Source organism: Trachypithecus francoisi, unplaced genomic scaffold (genome assembly GCF_009764315.1).
Source record: "Trachypithecus francoisi isolate TF-2019V2 unplaced genomic scaffold, Tfra_2.0 Lachesis_group12, whole genome shotgun sequence".
NCBI lineage: Eukaryota > Metazoa > Chordata > Mammalia > Primates > Cercopithecidae > Trachypithecus > Trachypithecus francoisi.
In genome coordinates, this window is record NW_022681457.1 from 20,075,298 (window position 1) to 20,098,862 (window position 23,565).

At 38.8% G+C, this 23,565-nt stretch overlaps 1 protein-coding gene across 6 annotated transcripts in view; it reads right to left on the reverse strand.

The window, feature by feature from the left end:
- OMA1 (OMA1 zinc metallopeptidase) overlaps positions 1-18,974 on the reverse strand; it is a 69,491-nt gene extending 50,517 nt beyond the window's left edge. The window contains exons 1-6 of one of the 6 annotated variants that reach the window (XM_033225049.1): positions 18,886-18,974; positions 10,987-11,503; positions 8,717-8,945; positions 5,466-5,639; positions 5,260-5,367; positions 1,935-2,063 (exon numbers count right to left, since the gene is read on the reverse strand). In XM_033225049.1, the coding sequence (XP_033080940.1) occupies positions 1,935-2,063; positions 5,260-5,367; positions 5,466-5,639; positions 8,717-8,945; positions 10,987-11,486 (1,140 nt within the window). In that variant the 5' untranslated portion in view covers positions 11,487-11,503; positions 18,886-18,974. Of the gene's footprint in view, positions 1-1,934; positions 2,064-5,259; positions 5,368-5,465; positions 5,640-8,716; positions 8,946-9,496; positions 9,633-10,986; positions 11,504-18,846 lie in introns of those variants that run through there. The other 5 variants (XM_033225048.1, XM_033225050.1, XM_033225052.1 and 2 more) reach the window with 5 other exon arrangements.
- Between the last annotated feature and the right edge of the window lie 4,591 nt (positions 18,975-23,565).

Below are 23,565 nucleotides of genomic sequence, written 5' to 3' on the forward strand. Positions count from 1 at the left end.
ACGAAATGAGTAACAGTGCCAAGCTCACAGAGCTGCAGAGGGGATTAAATGAACAAAAATATTAGCTCATATTTATTGAGTCCTTATTTGTGCCAGGTATTGTGCTAAGTGTTTTAAATTAATGATTCTAAACCTAGTGTGATTTTGTCCTCCAGGGACATTTACAAATGTTTGGAAATATTTATGACTGTCATAACTGAGAGAAGGGAGAGCTCCTGACATCTAGGGGATGGGGGTGAGAAATGTTACTAAACATCCTACAGTGCCCAGGACAACTCCCCCACAACAAAGAATTATCCAGTCCAAAGCATCAGTAGTGCTGTGATTGAGAAATCCTGCTTTAAATGTATCATTCCGTCCTCACAACAAATGAATGTCACCAATTCCCACACCCTTATGACTTCACTATCAACATTCCTCTCTGTTCTCCAATCACAGTGAGCAACTTTCTAGAGAAAAACATCTCCTTGTCACCAGAATTATTGAGGGGCCTTGATTTAGGGAAAAGGAATTCAAATAGAATCGTTCCTACTTTATTTTCATTGAAGAATTACAGTGAAGTGGCAGAATTTATCAAATATTTAAAGAAAGAGCTACATGTTATCTTTCTTATGACCAACCCTGCTGATTCCATTACAAAAAAAGCAATCTACAGATAGATAGAGAAAATAACTAAATTAATTCTTTTAATTTCCTGGCAGGTCAGTGACAGAAACAAAATTCAAAATATGAGATCCTATAACCTAAGGAATAACCATTCTTTTGTTCTCTCTTTAAGAACCTTTACTTCAATATAAATGAAGCCAAATGATATGGTAATACTGAATAACAGACTTAGTTATCCAATCTCAAAAACAATTTGTCTCATAGAATTTTGTACATTAGATTTAAACAGCACCCAGATGGCATTCTGATGGGTATTCCACAAATCATTAAATAAACAAATAACAGATTGTTCCTAAATAACCAAACCTCCCGGGACAAGAGGAAATATTCAAAGAGAGATGTCAAATAAAATAATCATGGTTAACAAAGTAGTTATAAAGATTGCAAGACCTACTTTCAGTAGTACAGTATTTTGAACAAAACGAGGCACTCAATACATTTTTGAGATTATTATACGTAAGCACTAAAATAAAAAGTTAACAAACACCTAGTAAGACTTTCCTTTCAATAATTTCAAAGCAATGATAGTTTAACAGAGAGAGAAGGAAGGAAGGGCAGTAAAGCAGCTTTAGCCAATTCTGTGCCCATTAAAGTTCACAGGTTTTAATACCGCCCCATTAAAATGCAAATATAGTTGGCTCTCTGTATCTGTGGATTATGCATCTGGTGGATTCAACCAATTTGGACAGAAAATATTTAAGAAAAACAATTAAAAAAAAAAACTACAACAAAATTAAAAATATATAGTAAAATAACAATTTACATAGCATTTACATTGAATTACACATAATCTAGAGATGATTTAAAGTATATAAGACGATGTGCATAGTGACATGCAAATACCATGCCATTTTTTATCAAGGATTGGAGCATACTCAGATTTTGGTATCCATGAGAAGTCCTGTATATCAAGGGACGGCTGAAACTGGGGAATGGGGGAGTCATTTAGTTACTATGAAAGGAAGGGTCAGTGGCTGGGTTTTCTCTCTGTAAAACCAATAAATATATTTTTAAAAATCATATTAGCCAAAAGTTGCCAAGCCCTTCTAACCTATCCATACCCATCATTTGAGAGATGTAGTATTCCTTAACTTAAATATTCGTATATAAGAATATCCCCTAAAAATGAGAAAACATAAGACACTAAAAATTTGTACCCATATTTCATAGTAAAATGTAAAAACATCTCTGGATTTGCTGCTTTACAGTAGTATTAAAATATCCTCACCACAGGCTATGATCAATTCAAGTTATTGTCTCAGACTTACCTCCTGTAATTTAGACTGTATCCACTGGCACAAAAGTGCCAAACTATCTCGAGGACAAATGGCCCAAATCATTGTGAGGAAAATCATACCTAGGAAATCCAAAAAATGAACCATGCCAGCCTTTTCTGCCTGTAATAATAAAAATTACATTTCATACATCGAGACAGTATATGCTTACATTTTCTAGTTCATCAGGTGTTACAATTACCCGACCTTCTCCACCTAAGACTGAGAGTTCTCTTTTTCTTCTTTTGCTTTTTCTTTCCTGGTCTGCTTTTCCCTTCCTTTGTTTATCTACTTATATACCTATTCATTCGTTTAACTAGTATCTACTGTGGCACTTATTATTACAGGATATTAATCTACAGTTTCCTGCATTAACAAGCATAATAATCTTGTGAAATAGGTACAATTAGCCCTACATTTATAGATAATGAAACTGAGATAGAGGTTAAAACAGTTGTCCAAATTTGCACAGCTATTACTAAAAGGACCAGAAATCAAATCTGGTCAGTTTTCGTTTTTAATACAGTTGCATCATTTTAAAAAATCAAATAAATGTTTCATTTTACTAATATTTTTGGATGAGGACTAAACACTAACATATGAAGCACTTAAAACAAGAAAAAACTCAGAAAAAGACTGGAAGTTTATTTTAAATAAATGTATTCTGGTCTTCAAGACCTAATATATGAAACATTATTCCTTTATACAAGTTTGTAAATTTGTAAGTCTAGTATTCATCATGAGAGAATAGGGTTCTATGAATTTTTGTATTTACTTATATCAGTTACCAAAAAAGATTTTTCATAAAATAGTTGTTTTCAGTAGTATTATCTAAATATAAGTTTAATGAACTAGATTGTTCATGGTTTGCCAGTAAAATTGATTAGTAAATGTTAATGTAGTAATGCTGAAACTGAAAAAATAGCAGTCATTACTTGAATGTATGAAAAATGACTGAAAACTAAAAACAATGACTTAGAATACTGTCCCTTAACAAATATTGTACCCTCATAAAACATACTTTACCTCCTTATATTTGCCTCATTACTTTGCCTCAAAACAACTGTGTATTTTGAAAAACAATTATGGATTTTTTTTTTTTTTTTTTTTTGAGACAGAGTCTTGTCCTGTCGCCCAAGCTGGAGTGCAGTGGCGAGGTCTCGGCTCGTTGCAACCTCCGCCTCTGGGTTCAAATGATTCTCCTGCCTCAGTCTCCCGAGTAGCTGGGATTACAGGGGCCCACCACCATGCTCAGCTATTTTTTTGTATTTTTAGTAGAGACGGAGTTTCACCATGTTGACCAGGCTGGTCTTTAACTCCTGACCCCGTGATCAGCCCACCTTGGCCTCCCAAAGTGCTGGGATTACAGGCATGAGCCACCACATCCAGCCCAATTATGGAATTATTTTAACATGAAAACGCAAAACTCAAAATAAGGAAGTCGTTCTAGAAGAGAAAGCCCTTGTTATTAAATAATATAATTGCTATTATACAGTCTTAGAAAACTGGAAATACACACACAAACGCCTGTATTTGTAAAATAAAGAAAACATAAAAACCTAGATAAAATCAAAATTGAGACTCCCCAAAAAGAAAATATTGTGCTGACAATATTTAAGATATCTGCAAAAACATACTAATAACTATGCTCTATTTTTAAGGCTGCTGTTTGCTTTTTACATCTCACCTACTACTGTTCTTGCACTGATAGAGATGACAATACACTGAATATGATGCCTGAAAAACAAATGTACTGAATAGTAACACCTTTCAAATGCTAAAATGGCCAAAACTGATTTTATGATTTTATGATTTCAAGTTATGACGTCATTACTTGAAAGATATTAGAGTGCATATAGTAACACTGCTTAGATGTACTCTTGTGTATATTTAAGAAAAAAAGATTTTTTCTTTGAGACAGTGTCTCACTCTGCCACCCATGCTGGAGTGCAGTGGTGCGATCATGACTCACTGTAGCCTTGATCTCCCAGGCTCAAGCAATCCTCCTGCCTCAGGCTCCAGAGCAGCTGGAACTACAAGTGTGAACCACCATGCTCAGCTAATTTTTTAAATTTTTCTGTACAGACAGAGTCTATGTTGCCCAGGCCAGTCTCAAACTCCTGGGCTCAAGCAATCCTCCTACCTCAGCCTCCCAAAGTGCTGGGATTACAGGTGTAAGCCACTGCACCCATCAAGAAAAGTGTTTTTAAAATCTTCCTGTAACTCAGAAGAAATCAAGGAGATAATTACTTTTGGTGCTTCAGAAAAACACTTTGGCCCATCTTATTTTATTAATACTCTAAGGAATAGGTAGAATTTGAGATGACTCTTAGAAGGATTAGAATCATTATCATTTCCATTTGAAGTTAATGTAACTTGTATTTCTGATTTAGCATTTCAGTCACTTCACTGTGTACCTTTGTGTTTACAATTAAAAAAATACTTATCTCTAATGTACACAAAACAGCCATTCATATTTTTAAATGAATAACAATTTTAAAAAATCTGTGAAACAGATGTGTTATTTTCCTAGACTCACATCAAGATGAACAGACAGGTATTTACAGGAGCATACATCAACTTTAATTCTATGACCTATAAGAAAAGTGCTGCTAAAAACCAGGTAACTATGGTGAAAGGAAGAAACACTGGACTAACATACAGAAGACCCAGGTTAAAGTCCCAATTCGGTTACTTTGTCAGGTTAGTCATGTTACTGTTTTTCTAAACATTAGTTTTCTCTTATATAAAATAATAATAATAAATACATACCTCATTAGGTATTAAAATTATGAATGAGAAGCTACATATACTAAAAAGCTCAGTAAACTGTAAAATGGCAAGGTATCACTATTTCTCTGCATTAATTATACATGACACATCATTCTAGAAATTTTCAAAGATGCTCCAAGCTATCTTCTGAGAATGAATAAAAAAAGAAAGATGATTTACCCACTTAAATAGTAATATTACTTTCCTACAATTACTTTTCTGACTAGATTACAAGTATATTAATAATTAAAGTTTAAAATTTAATTTGAAATAATTAGGGGTTAAGAATAATTACTTTGTAGCAAAAGAGACAGGTGATAAAAATAATATTTAAGCAAAATCTTATTCAGTATCAAATACTAAAGACCATTAAAAATTCTCAAAATTAGCTGATCACATTTTTTCAGGTAGCAGATAAAGGCAATTACTCAAAACTAAAAGTCCATCATTTTAAAAAAAAGCTGAAGAAAATCAGTTCTTTAAAAGATTTAACTTGTTAACTTCAAAGCAGTTTTCCCAAACCTGAACATCCATTTTAGGTACTTACAGCATGTCCAAGTACTGCATGTGCTATTTCATGGCCCAGAAGGAAAGAAAGTTGATCAATATCGGTTACACTATTTAACAATCCACTGAAAACAAACATTTGTCCATTCTGCACCACAAAGAAAGTAATATAAGCAATTAGAACATCATAAAAAAAAAAGGACAATAAATTTAACAACTATAATGCATTTGAGAACATTTACTTACTGGAAGCACAAAGGCATTAATAATTGGGGAATCAACCACATGAATAATCCAATTGATCTGAGAAATCCCTGGAACATCTTTATTGCATTCAATTAGACGACAAAGCACTTCTTTAACGGCCAGGTATCGGGCATCTTTCTCAGTTAGCATATCATTTTTAAATTCTTCCATGTACTGAAAGATTAAAAATTACTTCTTATTTTAAAAGAGCACTACGAAATGCTTACTCTGCTTCATGGAAAGTTATATGGCTACTTATTGCTGAACATTTTAAGTTTTAATTATATAAAAATCTGCATATATTAAGCACTCAAATTTCTCAAATCTGAATTATTCATGCAAAGACAATGTGGTTTCTCGCAAAGGAATAAACTCTAATACTAAGATTTTTTATGGATTGAATAGATTGACATCAAAATTTCACTCTTTTTGATTAAACTACAAACGAATACTTAAGTATTATTTCTACTTTCCTAAGCATTTTAGAAAACACTGCCTAGGCCAGGCAAGATGGCTCACACCTGTAACCCCAGAACTAGGGGAGGCCAAGGCAGGAGGATCACCTGAGCTCAGAAGTTCAAGACCAGCCTGGGCAACATGGTGAAGCCCCATCTCTACCAAAAACACAAAAAATTAGCCAGGGATGGTGGCATGCACCTGTGTTCCCAGCTACATGGGAGGCTGAAATGGGAGGATCGCTTGAGCCTGGGAGGCAGTGAGCAGTGAGCTGAGATCTCACCACTACACTCCAACTCCAACCTGGGTAAAAGAATGAGACTCCATCTCAAAAAGAAAAGAAAGGAAAAGAAGGAAAGAAAGCCTAGAGAACTTAAGATTTCATCTAAGTAAAATACAAAAGAAAATTACATTCACAAAGCATTGAACAGAAAAACACCCTACACTTAATAAGAAAGTTAAACTACCATAATAGATATTTCATTAATTTTAAGGTGTTTTATTTACAAATTGAAAGGAAATTACTGAAATCTCAGAACTAATGAGCATATCACTGTCTCTACATGATGCTGATTAAGACTAGCCATCATAGACGATACTTTTTCTGAAGTTATATTCATGAGAGCTCTTTCAAGTGTACTGAGAAAATTAAAAATGTTCTGAAATATTACTTTAACTTTCATAAAGTAGCTGGGCGTGGTGGCTCATGCCTGTAATCCCAGCACTTTGGGAGGCCGAGGTGGGCAGATCACAAGGTCAGGATATTGAGACCATCCTGGCCAACATGGTGAAATTCTCTCTCTACTAAAAATACAAAAATTAGCCGGGCGTGGTGGCAGGCCCTGTAGTCCCAGCTATTCAGGAGGCTGAGGCAGGAGAATCACTGGAACCCGTGAGGTGGAGGCTGTAGTGAGCCGAGATAGCCCCACTGTACTCCATGCACTCCAGCCTGGGTGACAGAGGTGAGACTCTCAAAACAACAACAACAAAAAAAGAATCAACAAGTTAGTAACTTTTCTCCTTGAGATGCATTACAAAGACATTATTTTATAGAATATGAACTTACAAGTAGTTTTTATTTTAAAGACTTCTAAAAAGCGTAATTCACCAATGTGAACTGCCTAAAGCAGACAAAAACCCCCACTATTAACTCTTCTGAAGTAGATAAAACAAGAATAAACGTAATTATAGCACTTTATAATATCCCTATAAGAACATGTGTTTAAATTTTCCTATCACACAGATATTACATTTGTAGCTAAAATAAGAAAAAAAGAAAAATGCATCTATGTCTATATGTATATACATGTACACACATATACATAAATTTTTAAAAATTTCTTAGCAGTGTGAATGGTAAAAGATGCACTAATACTAGGCCTGTCTCAATCTTTCCAGAACACTTTCCTTAAACCTGCCTCTGACTAAAGCCTAAGAAACATCTCAAATCTCTGTATATACTCTACTAAAAGAGATTGGTCTTGCCTGGATTAAGAAAAAATTTTATAACTAAGAAAACATTATTTCTTTTTTTCATAGTAACTTTCTATTGACAAACTCAGAAGTTCATTTGGAATAAAAAGATTTGACCATGCCAGGTGCAGTGGCTCACACCTGTAAACTCAGCATTGTGGGAGGCTGAGACAGGTGGATCACCTGAGGTCAGGAGTTCGAGACCATCCTGGCCAACACGATGAAACCCCATCTCTACTAAAAATACAAAAAAATTAGCCAGGCATGGTGGTGCACATCTGTAGTCCCAGCTACTCCGGAGGCTGAGGCCTGAGAATAACTTGAACCTGGAAGGCGGAGGTTGCAGTGAGCCAAGATTGCGCCACTGCAGTCCAGTCTGGGCGACAGAGTGTCTCTGTCTCAAAAAAAAAAAAAAAGATTTAGCCATGCCAAAGCTGTCGAGTGAGGCCACTGGACATGAATTCAACAAATATTAATTGAGCCACAGGGCACATAACATGTATATGTGCTATGAACTGGAAAGAAAATGATGACCTCTGTCCCGAAGAAACTCACTAGGGTATAAAATGTTTAACTACCTGAGTTATTATACTTTCCAGAGAGGTAAGACTTCTAAATTACAACTTCAGTTTGGATTCAAAAAATATAATAAATTGCTAAAACTGATGTTTGGAGAAAAATGATCTCATATTACTTGATTTTCAAAGTATAAAAATTCTGACAATAAATCTATTTATCCAATAGATATATACTAAGCACTACTCTTACACACTGTGTATTTAAAATAAAACCATAAACAAAAACAGGCAAGATCCCTGCCCCCATGAAGCTTAGTCTAACAAGGGACATGGACTATCGAATAAATAATTATGCAAATAATTATGTTACTCTCATGAGTGCTTTGAAGGAAAAGTACAGTATGCAGAGAAAAAAAGCCTAGGAGACCTAACCCCAGTAAAGCCAAGCAATGGGCACAAGTACAAATAAGCTGGTTCATAATTCAGTCGGTATGAAGGATACCTCCTAGGACCTCATCCAGTCACCTGCGTAACCCAGTCTGGTTATCACGGAAGGATTTCCGGAGAAAAGTGGCATTTAAGGAGAAATGTGCTGAGCGGGAGTTGGCTGGGTGAATGCTAGGAAAAGCAATGTAGGCAGTAGGAATACTAAGTGTGAAAGGTCTGAGGCCTTCTGGAAAAAAAAATGCTAATTTCGTATCAAAGACTAAAATTTAAAAACAACGTATCTTTCATATTTAAGATACTTTCCTACTTCGAGTGTTATACTAAGCAGTCTAATTAAAAACAATTCTTACTACTTACTGCTTCATATTCCAGTTCTGATAAAAGTCTGAACTGCTCTTTCCCCAATAATAGTAGCTTGCTCCTTCCTGTGACTGGACTTACTTCCAGGTGAGTAAAATAAAACACCACAAAGAGCAATCCACAACTACTCAAACCAAGGAATAGCTTCCATTTATTCTTCCTTATACTTTGTTTAAATAGTTCCTTCTTGTTAGGAGGAAGTGCCTGCCACCATTTCCTTATGCCCCTAAAGCAAAAAGAAAAATTCAAAGTTCTGATCATTACAGCACATATCACTAAAGCTCAAATGCATACACTAGAATTTTATGTCCTCAAATACCTGAATTTGTATATTTTGCTGAATACATCACGTTTCCAATTAATAAAATTCTTAGCTAAATGATGAAGAAATCATGAACGATGTAAAGTTACAGCTAAAAAATTCTAATACTCATCGAAATTTTCTTCTTCAGCTATTTTAAGGATAAACACTAAATGAGATGCTAGTTTACTATAACTACTACTGGTTAACATTTATTACTATCTAGTATATGCAAAATTCTCTCTCTCTCTCTCTCTCTCTCTATATATATATATATATGCCATCTCATTTAATCTTCATAATAACCCTGTCACAAAAGAGAAAATTGTTAGGTAACTTGTCCACGGCCACCGAGGTAATAAGAGTAAAACCAAGCAATGAAGTCAATGACATTCCAGAGTCTGACCACTTAGCCACTTAATAGGGATAACTGTCTAGTTAATTATGTAAGAGGTTACAGTACAATAAATCTATACCTGGAACTACTATTCTTCCCACTGCTCCTCAGACCTCCAACACAATCTGCCAGTGATTCAAGAAGGTACAAGGAAAACTGCCTCAGCATTCATTTTGGAAATAAATAGTGCTCAGTAGCAGAAACTCCACTATCCTCTTTAGAACATGAAAAAGGAGAGATAATAATATCATAGGTACTCATAACAAAGTGGGAGATTTTGTAGATAACATCTGAGAAGGTCCAATTTCTACCAGGCAACAATACTGTCTGCTGCTTAGCAGTGTTCAGAAACTTTTCTGACAACAGGCAATGTTTTCAATACTGGGACAAACATTTTCCTTGTGAGTTGATCTGTAAAACCACAACAAAAATTTACCATATATACATGATTCCCTGGACAAAAATTTATTTTACAAAATAACTTCTTAAAGTTCTCTTTGTGAAGTGACACACCCCAATGCCTTTACACAAAGTGTCTCAATTTAAAGGGACATAAGCCAAACTATCGAGTACACCTATTTCCTATTTAAAATTTACATGACATTATCATTTATTTAAAATGTATGAAAGACATATTCTACATGAAAAGTTTTAGGTGATCAACAATAGTAACGAAAACAAGAAAGTTAAACATAAATAATTTAAAAGGATGAGAACACATTAGAAATCAGAGAGGGCATCCCAAGAACCTAGGATGAGCGTATTACTCAAGCAAGAGTCAGTACAGCTGTATCTCCTCTGGGTGCCAGCACCAAATCATGAAGAACATAATAAATTACAAATAGAAGTTCTTGGTTTTTTATCAAAAGCAAACTGGTTTGGTTCATGGGAAGTAAGAAGGCTAGAAGGGACTTCACAGTCATAAAACACAAGAAAACTTTATGAAGAAACAGCGATTAGCTTTTTTCAATCTTCATAAAACAAGAGAAAAAGGGTTAAAGTACTATCAAGCTGTGAAAGTTTATTATAAAGGATCTCCAAGAAAAAAAACAAAGATTTGTTGGGAACAGAAGAGAAAAAAAAGCAGCATTAATGATTTAAGAGTTAACTAGGAGTGGGCCCACCCTTACATAAGTAAAGTTCCTCAGTTTTATGATTTGCTGCCTTTAAATTCCACAAATTGAAAAGAAATGTTTGTAAGTACTCTTCTTATGTGTGAGCGATAACCAACACTTCTGATCCATATATCCTAAGATCTTGTAATCATAAGACTTTTTAAAAAATGCCTATACAAAATGTAAGAATAACTTTTTAAAGAGACCATATTTCTATACCATAAATTAATATGCAGGAAATTGTTTCAGGATTATTAAACCATACATAACAAAATTGGGCAGGACCTACTGTTCAGAAACTTCACTTTGAGCTAAATGAGGGGAGACGGGATCTAACAAGGTTTCTTTAAAAGTACAGTCTTATAAATTACAAAAATTAATTTCTAAAAGTTAACACAAAATACTAATGCAAAAAGTTAATACAAAAGTTTGTTTTTCTAAAAAAGCATTTTACCTGCCTATAATGATTGCAAATAACTTCTGCAATGGTTTAAGAATCATCAACAAGAGAGGAACCGGAGCAGCTTGAAACCGTGGAGAAGTGTGGAAATTCCTAATAGCTCTTACAGGAGAAGGGCTTAGAGAATGCAATACTGACAGATTAGGAACTGCTGTAACTTCTTTTATTAGTAGCTGTCTTGAAAAAGAGTCATTCCTTGCAGTACATTTGCTGGTAATCATCCAAATTTCCTTATTTTTGGTACTTGAGAGGCATCCTGTTCTTTTGTTGTTAAAAGTCCTATAAAAATGAAAGTTTCCAGGTAGAAAAGTCCACCTATCACACTGATCTACTCCCAGTCCCTGATACTTATTTACTATATGGTTAACTTGTACTTGATGACAGCCCTGTGAGGTTGATGCTAATGTGTTACATTTTCTCCAGTTAGACAGTGAATTAAATCGGAAGAAAACATGGTTTCTAGCAGCAGACTGCAATCCACAGATGAAGCTCATCTTTTTCACTTGATTACCTGAAACATAAAAAATAAACTATAAATATCTGTGGAAAATATTTACTTACCAAAGTGGGAATATAACACTTATTAAATAGGTGTGTCAGCTGTTCTTCTAACACATCTCAGGCTAAATTACCTTGGGTTTCAACTCATCACCCCTACAGCAAGGCCTTTCAGCAAGATAAACCAGAGTATACATAACATGACATTTACTATGCAATGTGTACTTTAGAAGTTTGAATTTTTTTCATTTCATTTTAATTTTTAGTTAGGGGAGAGCCATTTTTATTTTAATGGCAAATTATTTGGGCAATAAAGTGGATTAGATAAAAACAATAGTAAAACTTTTATCTGTTTGCAATAACTGGAAGGAAGCATGTAATACGGAAGAGTAAAATCTAACCTATATAAAATGCACTGGACATTAGGCAATGAAGAACAGTGATCCCTGAGAAATGGGAAACAGAGCCCTGCAACTGTCCTAGCTTATTGTCTGGAGAGTGCTTCCAGGCCACAATGCAGACAGGGTAAACCTAGGTGGAGCCCAGTGGTTCCCCTAAATCAAAGAGATAAGGCTGTGAGGTCAAGCAAACCAAGGTTGCTAGAGCTCACAGGACAGAGGACAAGAGAAGAAAAGAGCTGCACAGAGAACTCTAGAGTTCTGCAGAGAATCCCCCTCCCATATTCAGCTGAGTCCTGCCTGGGCATATGTGTAAGAAAATCCCCTGGAGCTGGGAAAGGACCACCTGAAAAGACTGGAGAGAACAATATACTGGGCTCACACATGGCATGGTATAGTGCCTGTCCCCACTCCCCAACCAAAGTGGAAAATCTTATCATTCGTCAAGCACTCAGAAGGGTTTTGCCTCAACATTAGAGAAAGATTAGTCCTAGGCTGAAAGCCGCTGTGACCCCACCTAACAAATATTAAAAGCAACACCCAAAAAGATTAAATGCTTCCAAGCAACAACTGCATCCCAGCAAAAACAAAAAACAAAACAAAACAAAAATCTCAAGAACAGGTATTAGGACACAAAACTATTTAGCACTTAACAAGGCGCAATTTACAATTAAAAATCACCAAGCATGCAAGAAGCAAGACATGTGATCCATAATTAGAAGAAATATCAATCAGTGGAAACTAACTCCTAAATAAACAAATAACAGCATTAGTAAACAAGGATATTAGTTATTGTAACTATAATGCACAAGTTTAAGAAGCTAAAGGAAAATATGAGCATGTTACGTAGAGATATATATTTCTTTAAAAGACTTACACTAAATTTTTAGATAGGAAAACTATAAAAGATGAAAAACATACTAAATGAGACAATAGCAGATTAACATTATAGAAATAAAGATTTGTGACTTTGAAGATGTATCAATAGAAACCATCTAAAATGAAACGCAGAGAGAAAATACAATAATAAAAAAAGGCACAGGGCATCAATGAGGTATGTAATAACTTCAAACGACCTAATATTCATCTAACTGAAGTCCCCAGAAAGTGGCGGGGGAGGTGCAGACAGAAAAAAGAATACTTGAAATAATGGCCAAAAGTTTTCCAAACTTGATGAAAACTATAAAACCACAAATTCAAAAAGTTTAACAAACCCTACACAAAGGAAAAAAACTGCAAGGCACACAACTTCTTAAAATCAATGAAAGATAAAATCTTAAGCTGGACATCTTAGATGAACTGTATAAATTCATTAAAAAACACAAAAAAGGCTGGGCATGGTGGCTCACGACGTGTAATCCCAGCACTTAGGGAGGCCGAGGCAGACGGATCACTTGAGGTCAGGAGTTCGAGACCTGCGTGGCCAAAAATGTGAAACCCCTATCTAATAAAAATACAAAAATTAGCCAGGTGTGGTGGCACTTGCCTATAATCCCAGCTACTTGGGAGGCTGAAGCAGGAGAACTGCTTGAACCTGGGAGGCGGAGGTTGCAGTGAGCTGAGATGTCACCACTGCACTCCAGCCTGGGCAACAGAGTGAGAGACTCTGTCTCAAAAAAAAAAAAAAAAAAAAACAAAACAAAACGAAAAACACACAAAAAAGTACAGACTCTGATTCCATCTCTACAACATAAACTGCAAAAAATGCAAACTAATCCATAGTGACAGAGAGATCAGTGACTGCTTGAAGAGTGGTAGGAAAAAGGGCCAGGGGAAGGGATTACAAAGAGTAGCGCTTGCCTGTAAACCCAGCTATAATTGGGAGGCTGAGGAAGGAGAATCACTTGAACCTGGGAGGTGGAGACTGCAGTGAGCCAAAATTGTGCCACTACACTCCAGCCTGGGCAACACAATGAGAACCTGTCTTTAAAAAAAAAAAAAATCAACAACTAGAAACAAACAAAAAACCCAGATTGAGGGAATCTAAATATGAATTGAATTTCAAGTTGTTTTAGGTAATTATTATTTTCTTAGGTGATAATATTGTGGTTATGTGGCTATTTTATTCCTGAGATACTTGCTGAAGGATCTGTTCATGATAAATAAAACTCACTTTCAAATTGTACAGCAAATGTACACACACAAAGGACATAAAATCAATACATAAGATATCAGCAATCATTGTATCTCAGTGATAGTTACATATGTGTTCCTTAAATTTTTCCTCAATTTTTCTCCATGTTTCAACACCTTCATATAAAAGTCGGGGGGAAAAACATGTAAAACTCAACCTAAGCTAATACGATACTATCTAGAAAGATGCTTCAGGACTACCAGTTTTAATAAATAGTATTATATCTATATCAAACTATTTGAAAATTATTCAAATTTATTTTCTATGTAATTCATACACCCTGCCCTTCCTTGCACTGTTAATGTATAATGTTAATAAAGGGCATGCTAAGTAAAACATTAACTTTGAGTTAACCCTTTTTGAAATACTATCAATTTTAAATTAGTAAAGTCTAGGCTGATATATAATAGTTTGACATTATTAACAAGATACTTTGTTGTTCTTTTTTGAACCAAGCTGAAAAGTGGTAAAATAATTTAAGCCTAGAAATCATTTCAAAATTCATATTGGAGTAGCTAGTAAGGTGTTCAGTGGCTAGGGGGCATGTGAGTTATGCAGCACAGAATATAGTCCTGCTCTCACGGAGGTTATAATCTAGTTGAGGAGACAAAATTGAACCTAAGTAAGACTATTAGGGGATAATAAAATTCAGTTATTAAAAATACATACTGTATGCATTTTTAAAAAGACATCCATGAGTAGCTGAAGAGCTCGGGAAGGCAGCAATTATTTTCCACGCCATTTAGACAGATCAGAAAGAGAAAAAACAATGGAAAGAACTGTTTTCAATGGGAAAGTGTATTAAGGTTTAAATGTAAAGTCTTCTAGAAGTCAAACTGCAAAAACAACACAAGCCCACTTTCTTTCCTTGACCTCAAATCTGATGATTTACTGTAGTAGATAAGCTTCAGACACTTGCCCAAGCACAACTTCTTTTCCAAATGTGCTCTCACAGCCTCAGTTTAGGGGATGGGCCTAGTTGGCCACATTCATCCCTAGCAACCCCTACCATTAGCTACAGAACTAGGAGTAGGCATTTGACACTAAAAAGATTTTACATAAAACAGTATCCCGCACAGGAATATAAGGGCATGTGTAAGTTGGGTCTACAGCAGGTGCTATGGCCAAACAAAGCAATATGTAAGCAAGAACTACAAACAAAACGCTTTTTAAAAAAAAAAAATGGATTCACAGAAGAGACAATGGAATACAAGTGCAGACAGAAGATAAGTGAGAGACCACGAAGCCAGAGTGAACACGAGAGAATAAGACCTCCCTGTTTCCCATGAAACCATTGTAGTTCCTACACTTAATTGAGCTTCGTGAGCTTTTACTTTATCCCCAAAATAATTCCCTTTCTTCAATGAGTTCCTGTATTCTACAAATAAATGATCTCTAAGACATTTACATGGTATAAAACAGTTGCACATTTGTTTTTGTAAATCGACAGCATTTTAATATTATACATGTTGTTTACTGGAACTAGCTGAGGGTTCCTCCTACACTTTGCAAAGCCAAATTTACCAATTTTCAACATTTAATCAGTTCCAGAAATACTGGATTATCACTACAGCAACTTTAGCATCCAAAATATCTCAGCCCACATTAAATCAGCCATGCCAATTCCACCTCCTTATCTCATTCTAGCCTTTCCTGGGCTCTGTGGTCTTACGGTGTTGATCACTACACACCTAATCTCCCTGCCTTATTTCACCACCAACCCCTCCCACTCCAGTTTGACCCCAAACTGCAGCTAAAGTACTATTTCTAAAATGCAAACCCCAGCAACAGAATCCTACCCCCACAATTTACATACAGTCCTACCCTGGTAAATACCATGTAATCATTTAAAAGATAACACGGTGATCTGTAAATATTTAAAAGATAGCAATCTCTGGCAAAGGGTTACACAAGTTTAAAAACAATAATAAATGCTACCTAAAAACTTCTGTATAACAGAGGTGGCAAACTCAAACGTTTAAAGAAGCACCATAAAACAGACCTTTCTGCAATGATAAAAATGTTCATGTCTGCACTGTCCAATAAGGTAGCCCCTACATGTGGCTACTGAGCATTTGAAATGTGACTGGTGCACCTGAGGAATGAAATTTTTAACTAAGTTAAATGGCCATACGTGGCTAGTGTCTACTGTATCGCACAGCACAGGTTTGGAGGGTCGAGGCAAGTGAATATCAGTAAAGCAATATTGATGTGAATGCAGATTCATGCCCATCTAAAGGAAGTGCAAACAGTATGATGGAATTTGAACTTGCTGTGGCCAAATGATTCAAAACTTTCAAGTAAAGCCAGAATTTCAGATTTTATGTGAAATTTATCAATTTTTAAATGTTGGCAATGAACTTAAAAAATTTTAACGCCCTTAACCAAACATTCAGATTTTTTTGTATTTTTGACCTCTGAACTGTATTATTATTCATTCATTCTGAAAATGCTTAATGAGTGCCCACTAAATGCTAGGCACCATTATGAATGCTAGAGATACTGCAGAGAACAAAATAGATTTAAAAATCCCTCCCCAGTTTGCAAAAATCATAATGAGAACATATGCTAGTACATACAAAAATAAATCTGAAAAAAGATACACCAAACTATTCACAATTACTTTGAATGGCAGGATGGTGGTTAAGAGGAATTATTAGTATTTTCACCTTATATATTTCTGTGCAGTTCACATTTCTACAGAATGTATTATTACTTTTTTAAGGCTCCACTCGGGCAACTATTTCTGTAATTTCCATTGTTTTTCTTTTCTTTCCGTTGTGTGAGAGGGTCTCACTTTGTCGTCGCCCAGGCTGGAGTGTAGCAGTGCCACCTCGACTCACTGCAACCTCGCCTCTTGGGTTCAAGCAATTTTCGTGCCTCAGTCTCCTCAGGAGCTAGGATTACAAGCATGCGCCACCACACCTGGCTAATTTTTGTATTTTTAGTAGAGATGGGGTTTTGCCAAGTTGCCCAGGCTGGTCTCGAACTCCTGGCCTCAAGTGATCTGCTCACCTCAGTCTCCCAAGGTGTTGGGATTATAGGCCTGAGCCACCGCACCCAGCCAACCCAGTTAATTTTCAAATTTTTTTCGGTAGACACGGCGTGTCACTATGTTGCCCAGGCTGATTTTTAACTCCTGGGCTCAACCGATCCTACTGCATTGCGAAGTTCTGGGATTACAGTCATGAGCCACCAAGCCTGGACTTCCATTGGTTTTCCATGGCTTTCATAAACTCCTTCATATGGTGAACCAGGCCCTCCTACTACTTCTCCAGGCACCTTCCCCAACCCTCCTTCACCCATTCCTAAATTCTAACCTCCCTGATTTACTTACACCCCCCGAAAAAGAAAGCTCTCATCTCTATGTCTATGCACATCTACTCACACTGCTTAGCTCTGCTCATGACAAACTCCTTCTTTCTCATGACTTGTGTAAAAATTTTAAAAAAGAATCCTACTGACACAGAAGGTATAAGCAAAAGCCCCAACACTACACGTATATAATTAAAACCATTATCATTTCTATCACTGACAAGCAAGTGTCATTTTGAATAGAAACTGTGCCTGATATTTTGTAATCCCCGGGTTATCCTGAAGAAAGGGTAAAGAATGAGGGAAGAAATCTATTCATGCATTTTCAACGAGCCAATCACTAGACTACGGAGCACATAAGAAAAAAAAAATCAGGGCTGACACATTCTCTTCAAAGAGCTGTGGCGGGTCAACAAACATAGCTGGCAGACTTCTAGGATTACAAAATTAATGATGTGAGAAAATTAAACAATTTGGATTGTTAGCCTCTAAGGACATTTCAGATCCTTAATTCTTTAAGTACCATCTCAGAATGAGCAAGTGCAGCACTCACTGGCACTCATTGCTGAAGCCTGGAAGACAGTTTTAACAACTCCTGCTGAAAATGACTATTTCTTCTCTAGTTTCTATGGAAACAGCTGTCAGATTGGCAAAAATAGGACATGTACTTTAAAATAATCATTCAAGCAAAGTACACACATGATGGAAGGCTTTAAAAAAGAATTGGACGGCAGCAGACTTGGTTCTTAAGCTTCCAAATGTCAGACTACACCCCTTCACCCCGGCTGAGAATGACGGAGATGAAGCTAAATCCTTTCAGCGAGGGTTGCACGGCCTTGATCAACGCCTGAATGCCAAATAAGGGATTTTCATCTCCCTGGACTACAATCTCTTGTTGATGATTGCACGGCACAATAAAACTGTTGCTCCACACACAGACGACATTTACACAGTATACAGTGAGTTCTGTAGACGAGTTTACCAGGAAGTTGTTAAAACTCCCCGGAACTGCTTAGACGGGGAATATTCTGGTTTACCCTGCCGAGTTAGGCTGGAAAACGTGTTCAGTTTCTCCTTGGAGAGTGAAGGGGTGAAAGAGACGGATGCCCGACGCGGCGGGAGGCGGTCCCCTCTGGCAGAGGCGCCGGGTGAGAGGCGCCCGAAGCCACGCGGGTGAGAAACGCCGCTCTGAAAGCGGGGCCGCCAATGAGGGCAGGCTGAGGGGGAGAACAGGCGGCCCCCGAAAGTACTGCCACGGGGCAGACACACGCGGTCGCCGGCGTGCCCCGGGCCAGGCGAAGAGAAAACCAGGCTCTCCCAGGACAGATCCCCTCCGTCTCCCGCCCCCGCGCCCCTCCCCTCCACGCAGCCTTGTCGCCCACCCACGCCTCCTCCCGTATCCCCTTCCCCACGGATCCCCACTCCTTGCCCTGGCGCCCCCGCAGGCGCTCTGCGCTCCGCCCCCTCCCCACTCCCGCACTCTGCCTCCTGCCCTGGGCACGAGCCTACTCGGAAAAGCTGGGGAAAGGCGTCACCGTGAGGACTGACTCAAGCAGAAGCGAAAGCTGTGACTCCTCCGACCCGACCTATGCGCAGGCGCGCACCCGCATTTCCTGCCCGCCACACCGGCCTGGGCGCCCTTCGCTCCGCCCACACCGAGCAGTCAATACAGCGGCCCCGGGCCCCGCGCGGACTGTGGCGCTCTGGCGCCCCCGTGTGGCCTAAGGAGGGACATGGCCCTGGGCTGGGCTGCTTGCCTGGGGACAACTTTCTCCTGTCCTTGGTGAGTTGGGTCCTCTAAAGAATGATCCACCCAAGAATGTGTCCCTTGTAGTCTCTACGGCATTACCGGCCAGAAGGGAAGAGACTCGAAGGCTGCCAAAAGACGAAGGCTTCCTGGTTCTGAATCTGCATTCATGGAAATAGTCTTTGGAGTGTGGCAACAGTGCTTTCATATGATTTTTGGAGGGACGCATTTTAAGAATGATGAAATATAATCTTAAATGTCTGGAAGTTAAAGTAGCTGGCTCCAAAATTATGTGTATAGTATGTTTCATTCATTTCACCAAGACATATTTATTGAGCATCAACAACATTTTAAGTGCCAGGGATGTAGCAGTGAACAAGACAGACCTGTCTTTCGTGAAGTTTATATCACAGTGAGGAAAGACAGGCTATTTTTTAAAAGTGTACAAATAAACAAGCAAAATACTGGATTGTGATGGATGAGTAGTGAGATCCCATATTCGTTTATTATGTTTATACTCTGTGTACAATGAAAACATCTCAAAGGACATAAACACTATGAACAATTCTAGGTATCTCTTTTGGAAATTTTGTAAGTTACTGTTTCTTTTATCTTATGTGTACTTTATGATTTGCCTTTTACTTTGAAAGGGATATCCTGGAAAACCCCTGACCACTGGATCCCTAAAAACCGAAGTAGGAGGTTCTTCAGTCTTCGTACAGTTTATCTCCCAACCTCTGGAGTGCATGTGTCTTACCAAAGTTTCCAACGTGCTAGCCACCTCTTGCTCATCCTGCCTGATTCGCATAACGTCATTGGTGAAATAGATGGATGTGATGTGCTGTGGAATTTCCAAGTAATCCAGCTCCTTTTGGACTGTGCAGAGCCATTATGTCATTCTCCTGGATCCACCTGATTTCCAAAGGGGCCAGACTGGCAAGTTAAATAGAGATATGGCAGGGATGACTAACCACCCTTGTATACTTTAGTTCTTTAATTATGGCATTAATCTCCACCATCATCTCACTATCCCCTCTGATGAAATATCGGTTTTGATTTGTTATCTTGACTTGGAAAGAAGGTCAGCTTCAGAGACTTCCCATTGGCTTTCCGCACCATGATAACTCAAGACTAAGGACCTTGAGCTTCTTATCAATGTGGAGATTGCTTCAGCTGCCCGATATGTACTCCCAATTATGCACTCAGGAACTAAGGAAATGACTACTGGATGGGTCCATGTATCTCTGGACCCACTGTAAGCTGGACATTATCCAGGACTCTGCTTATTACCTGATCCCCATAAGCCCCCACATTTAGAGAGGAGCCATGTGTGATACACACTTTGGATGTCTGGGTAACACCTGTGAAATGTCTGGGTATTCCTCTTTCTTCAACATATATTCAGTCAAGAAAATGGCCATGGGACACAGACCAAAGAGTAATCATTCATTACAGTAAATATTTGTTTCAGTATTGCAGGATTCTTCTTTTTAGGGACCCAACAACCTCTTAAGTCAACAGATTCTGGGGTCTCAGTGTGAAGATAGGCTCAGGTCTGAGACTTGAGCAATGAGCAGTGCTTTTTATTAAACAACTGCTCCCTGCATAGGGTAAATAGCTTCTTGTCTTCCTCCAGTTGTAGATGTTAAGCAACACTATTGTTGGCTGCCCATCTGTTTTTCCCCTAGGGAGACCTTATGCTATTAAAGCCCTCCACAACCTCTGTGGATCAAGCCCTCTTGGCTGCACCTCTGCCCTTGCCAGTTGTTGCAGTAATCTCATCCTCTGGGGTCCTCATGGTTAAAACAACCACCTGGCTTCTACTACTTCAAGATCCTGTTATCCCAGTGGATATTATCAAGCCCAGCCTTGTGATTGCCTCTCCTACCATCATCCCTTCCCTTCAGAGGAGAGCCTCTCTGAACTTCTTAGTGATTCTAGTGCCCCTCACGCCAGTGCATTCCCCATGGCCATAGTAGATGATGCATCCTCTGGGCCTCCCATGAAGCATTCCCCTCTGTCTGCCTTCGGGCTCTACACAAAAAAATTCATTCAGGCAGGTCCACTTCCCTCAGCTCCTCTGTCCTTCCTCTACCATTTCCAAAGGCAATTCGGGCATTCCTGCCTTACTCTGCACGGACCATGGCTTTCTCTCAGCTTCTAATAGTCACCTAGCAGTGAGTTTACACCATCTTCTAGAGTCCCAAGTCCCGAGAAAGTGCCTCTAAGACAATGAATTTGTCTTTAGCCAGGCTTGTTGTGGAACAGGAATTAAAAGAAATTAAAGAATGTGTAAGCAGAAACTCAGTTCTGTGTAAGAAAACCCAGTTCACCCTGAGAAAGAAAAAGAGCTGGAGTCCTTTAAAAATTAACTGCCTGTTTTTCCGTGGCTAGTGAGCCTTATCTCTCCCTTTCCCAGGCATTGTGAAGACCCTGTTTCTCTAGCTGTGCAGTTGCAAGGTCACTAGACAGATAAACTCAAGCCATAAAACATGTTTTTCCTTGAAAAGTTAGAAATGATGTAATGCATGTCTCAATTAATTAAATAACTGTCTTTGTTTCTCGCTTCTGTAACATGCTTCTCCCCACACAGATCTCCCCTAGCCCCATGAAATGCTTAAAAGGTAACTTGACTCTTTGCTCAGGGCTCAGTCCTTTGGATGTTAATCCAACTGGGCCAGTGCACCTAAATAATAAATCCTCCTCAACCCCTCGGTCTCTCTGATTCCTTATCAATCCCACCACAGTTCCTGCCCACTTTGATCAAGCACCTTCAGAAATCCAATTCCAGGGGTCCTCTTCTGGCTCCTGCTGGTACATGCTAAGTAGTTCTTTTGGCTCCTACATTATGCGATCTTCCTCCTCCCACCTTACCAGGCCCCACACATCCCCAGCTGGGTGATGCTGGAATTTAACCTGAGTTATCACCCTGGCAGATCTCTAAGAGGAGATGGGGCAGCTCCTGAGTGGGCACCTGTTTATTCCTTATGCTAGAGGCTTCAACACTGCCTTCACACATGAGGGAAGTGTTAGCTTTGACTAGGGAAGGATCAGCCACCTCTGCAAGCTGTCAGGGTCTGCAGAGTCAGTATCCTCAGGGATTCTATCAGGATGTCCCATTTTGTACTTCAAGGTTCCAGATTTTCCCAACCAGGGCCCAGACCTGCCTTGGCTAAGCATTGAAACATCTCTGGAGCTCTGCAACTCCTCATGAAAATCTCTTTTGTTTCTCTGCTGTCCACACTCCTCCACTGCAGGAGATAAGAGCCTGTCTGTTACCTACCAAGGAGACCTCTGACTCCCACTCATGTTTACTAATGACCCTCTCTCATTATCTCATGCAGGCCATCAACACAACATAGCAATAACAAGCCCACTGCACTGTTCTTTCAGACATTGCTCCCTCCATCTTTCAAGTGCATTAACTATCCCACGTAAATGGCATTGCCCTCCACTGGGTCAGTTTTCCAAGTCGCCATCACTGAAATCCACATGTGGGCCACTATCTCGTGCCAGACACTATCCATGACCCCACAGTCCACGCAAGATGGAGTTCTTGTAGCCAGTTGGACAATTAGTGAGCTACTCTCAAAGCCGATCTTACCATCTTCTCAAATCAACCCACTTCCAGTCCACCTGTATCAACGGGCCCTCTAAAAAGCAGATGCCAAGGTGGAATCAGATGTGCAAGACTTATTTACTGGGTGGAAAATTCTGGGAAGGATAATGGAGCAGGAGCAGGAATAGACATGAAGGGCCCTCAGATCATGACACTGGTTAAAGGAGAAAGGGAAAGAAAGATTGGATAAGAAGCACCTCAGGTTGTAGCACAGTTCTAAGAAGGTTTTGAAAATGAGGAATCCTTGGGCCAAAATTGCCTGCTAGAGGAGTTCCACATTTCAGAGATGGGCATCCACTAGTGTTCACACCGTGCGTGATCATTGGCTAAGAGCAGTATAGGGGGAGCTTGCGCTTGTTACAAATGGAGTTGGGGAGCCAGAAGGTCAGGGGCAGGGCCTGGCAGTCAACCATGCTCCTCAGAGCAGATCTGAGCAGCACATTTTCACAATCACAGCTGCTGGAGGATTTAGAGTTTGAGTAAGTCTTCTGATCTGGCTGTACGTCTTCTTACTGCTGCCCTTTAAGCAATTTTTTTTTTTTTTTTTTGAGATGGAGTCTCGCTCTGTCGCCCAGGCTAGAGTGCAGTGGCCGGATCTCAGCTCACTGCAAGCTCCACCTCCCGGGTTTACGCCATTCTCCTGCCTCAGCCTCCCGAGTAGCTGGGACTACAGGCGCCCACCACTTCGCCCGGCTAGTTTTTTTGTATTTTTTAGTAGAGACGGGGTTTCACCGTGTTAGCCAGGATGGTCTCGATCTCCTGACCTTGTGATCCGCCCGTCTCGGCCTCCCAAAGTGCTGGGATTACAGGCTTGAGCCACCGCGCCCGGCCTAAGCAATTTTTTAATCAACATGCTATGGAC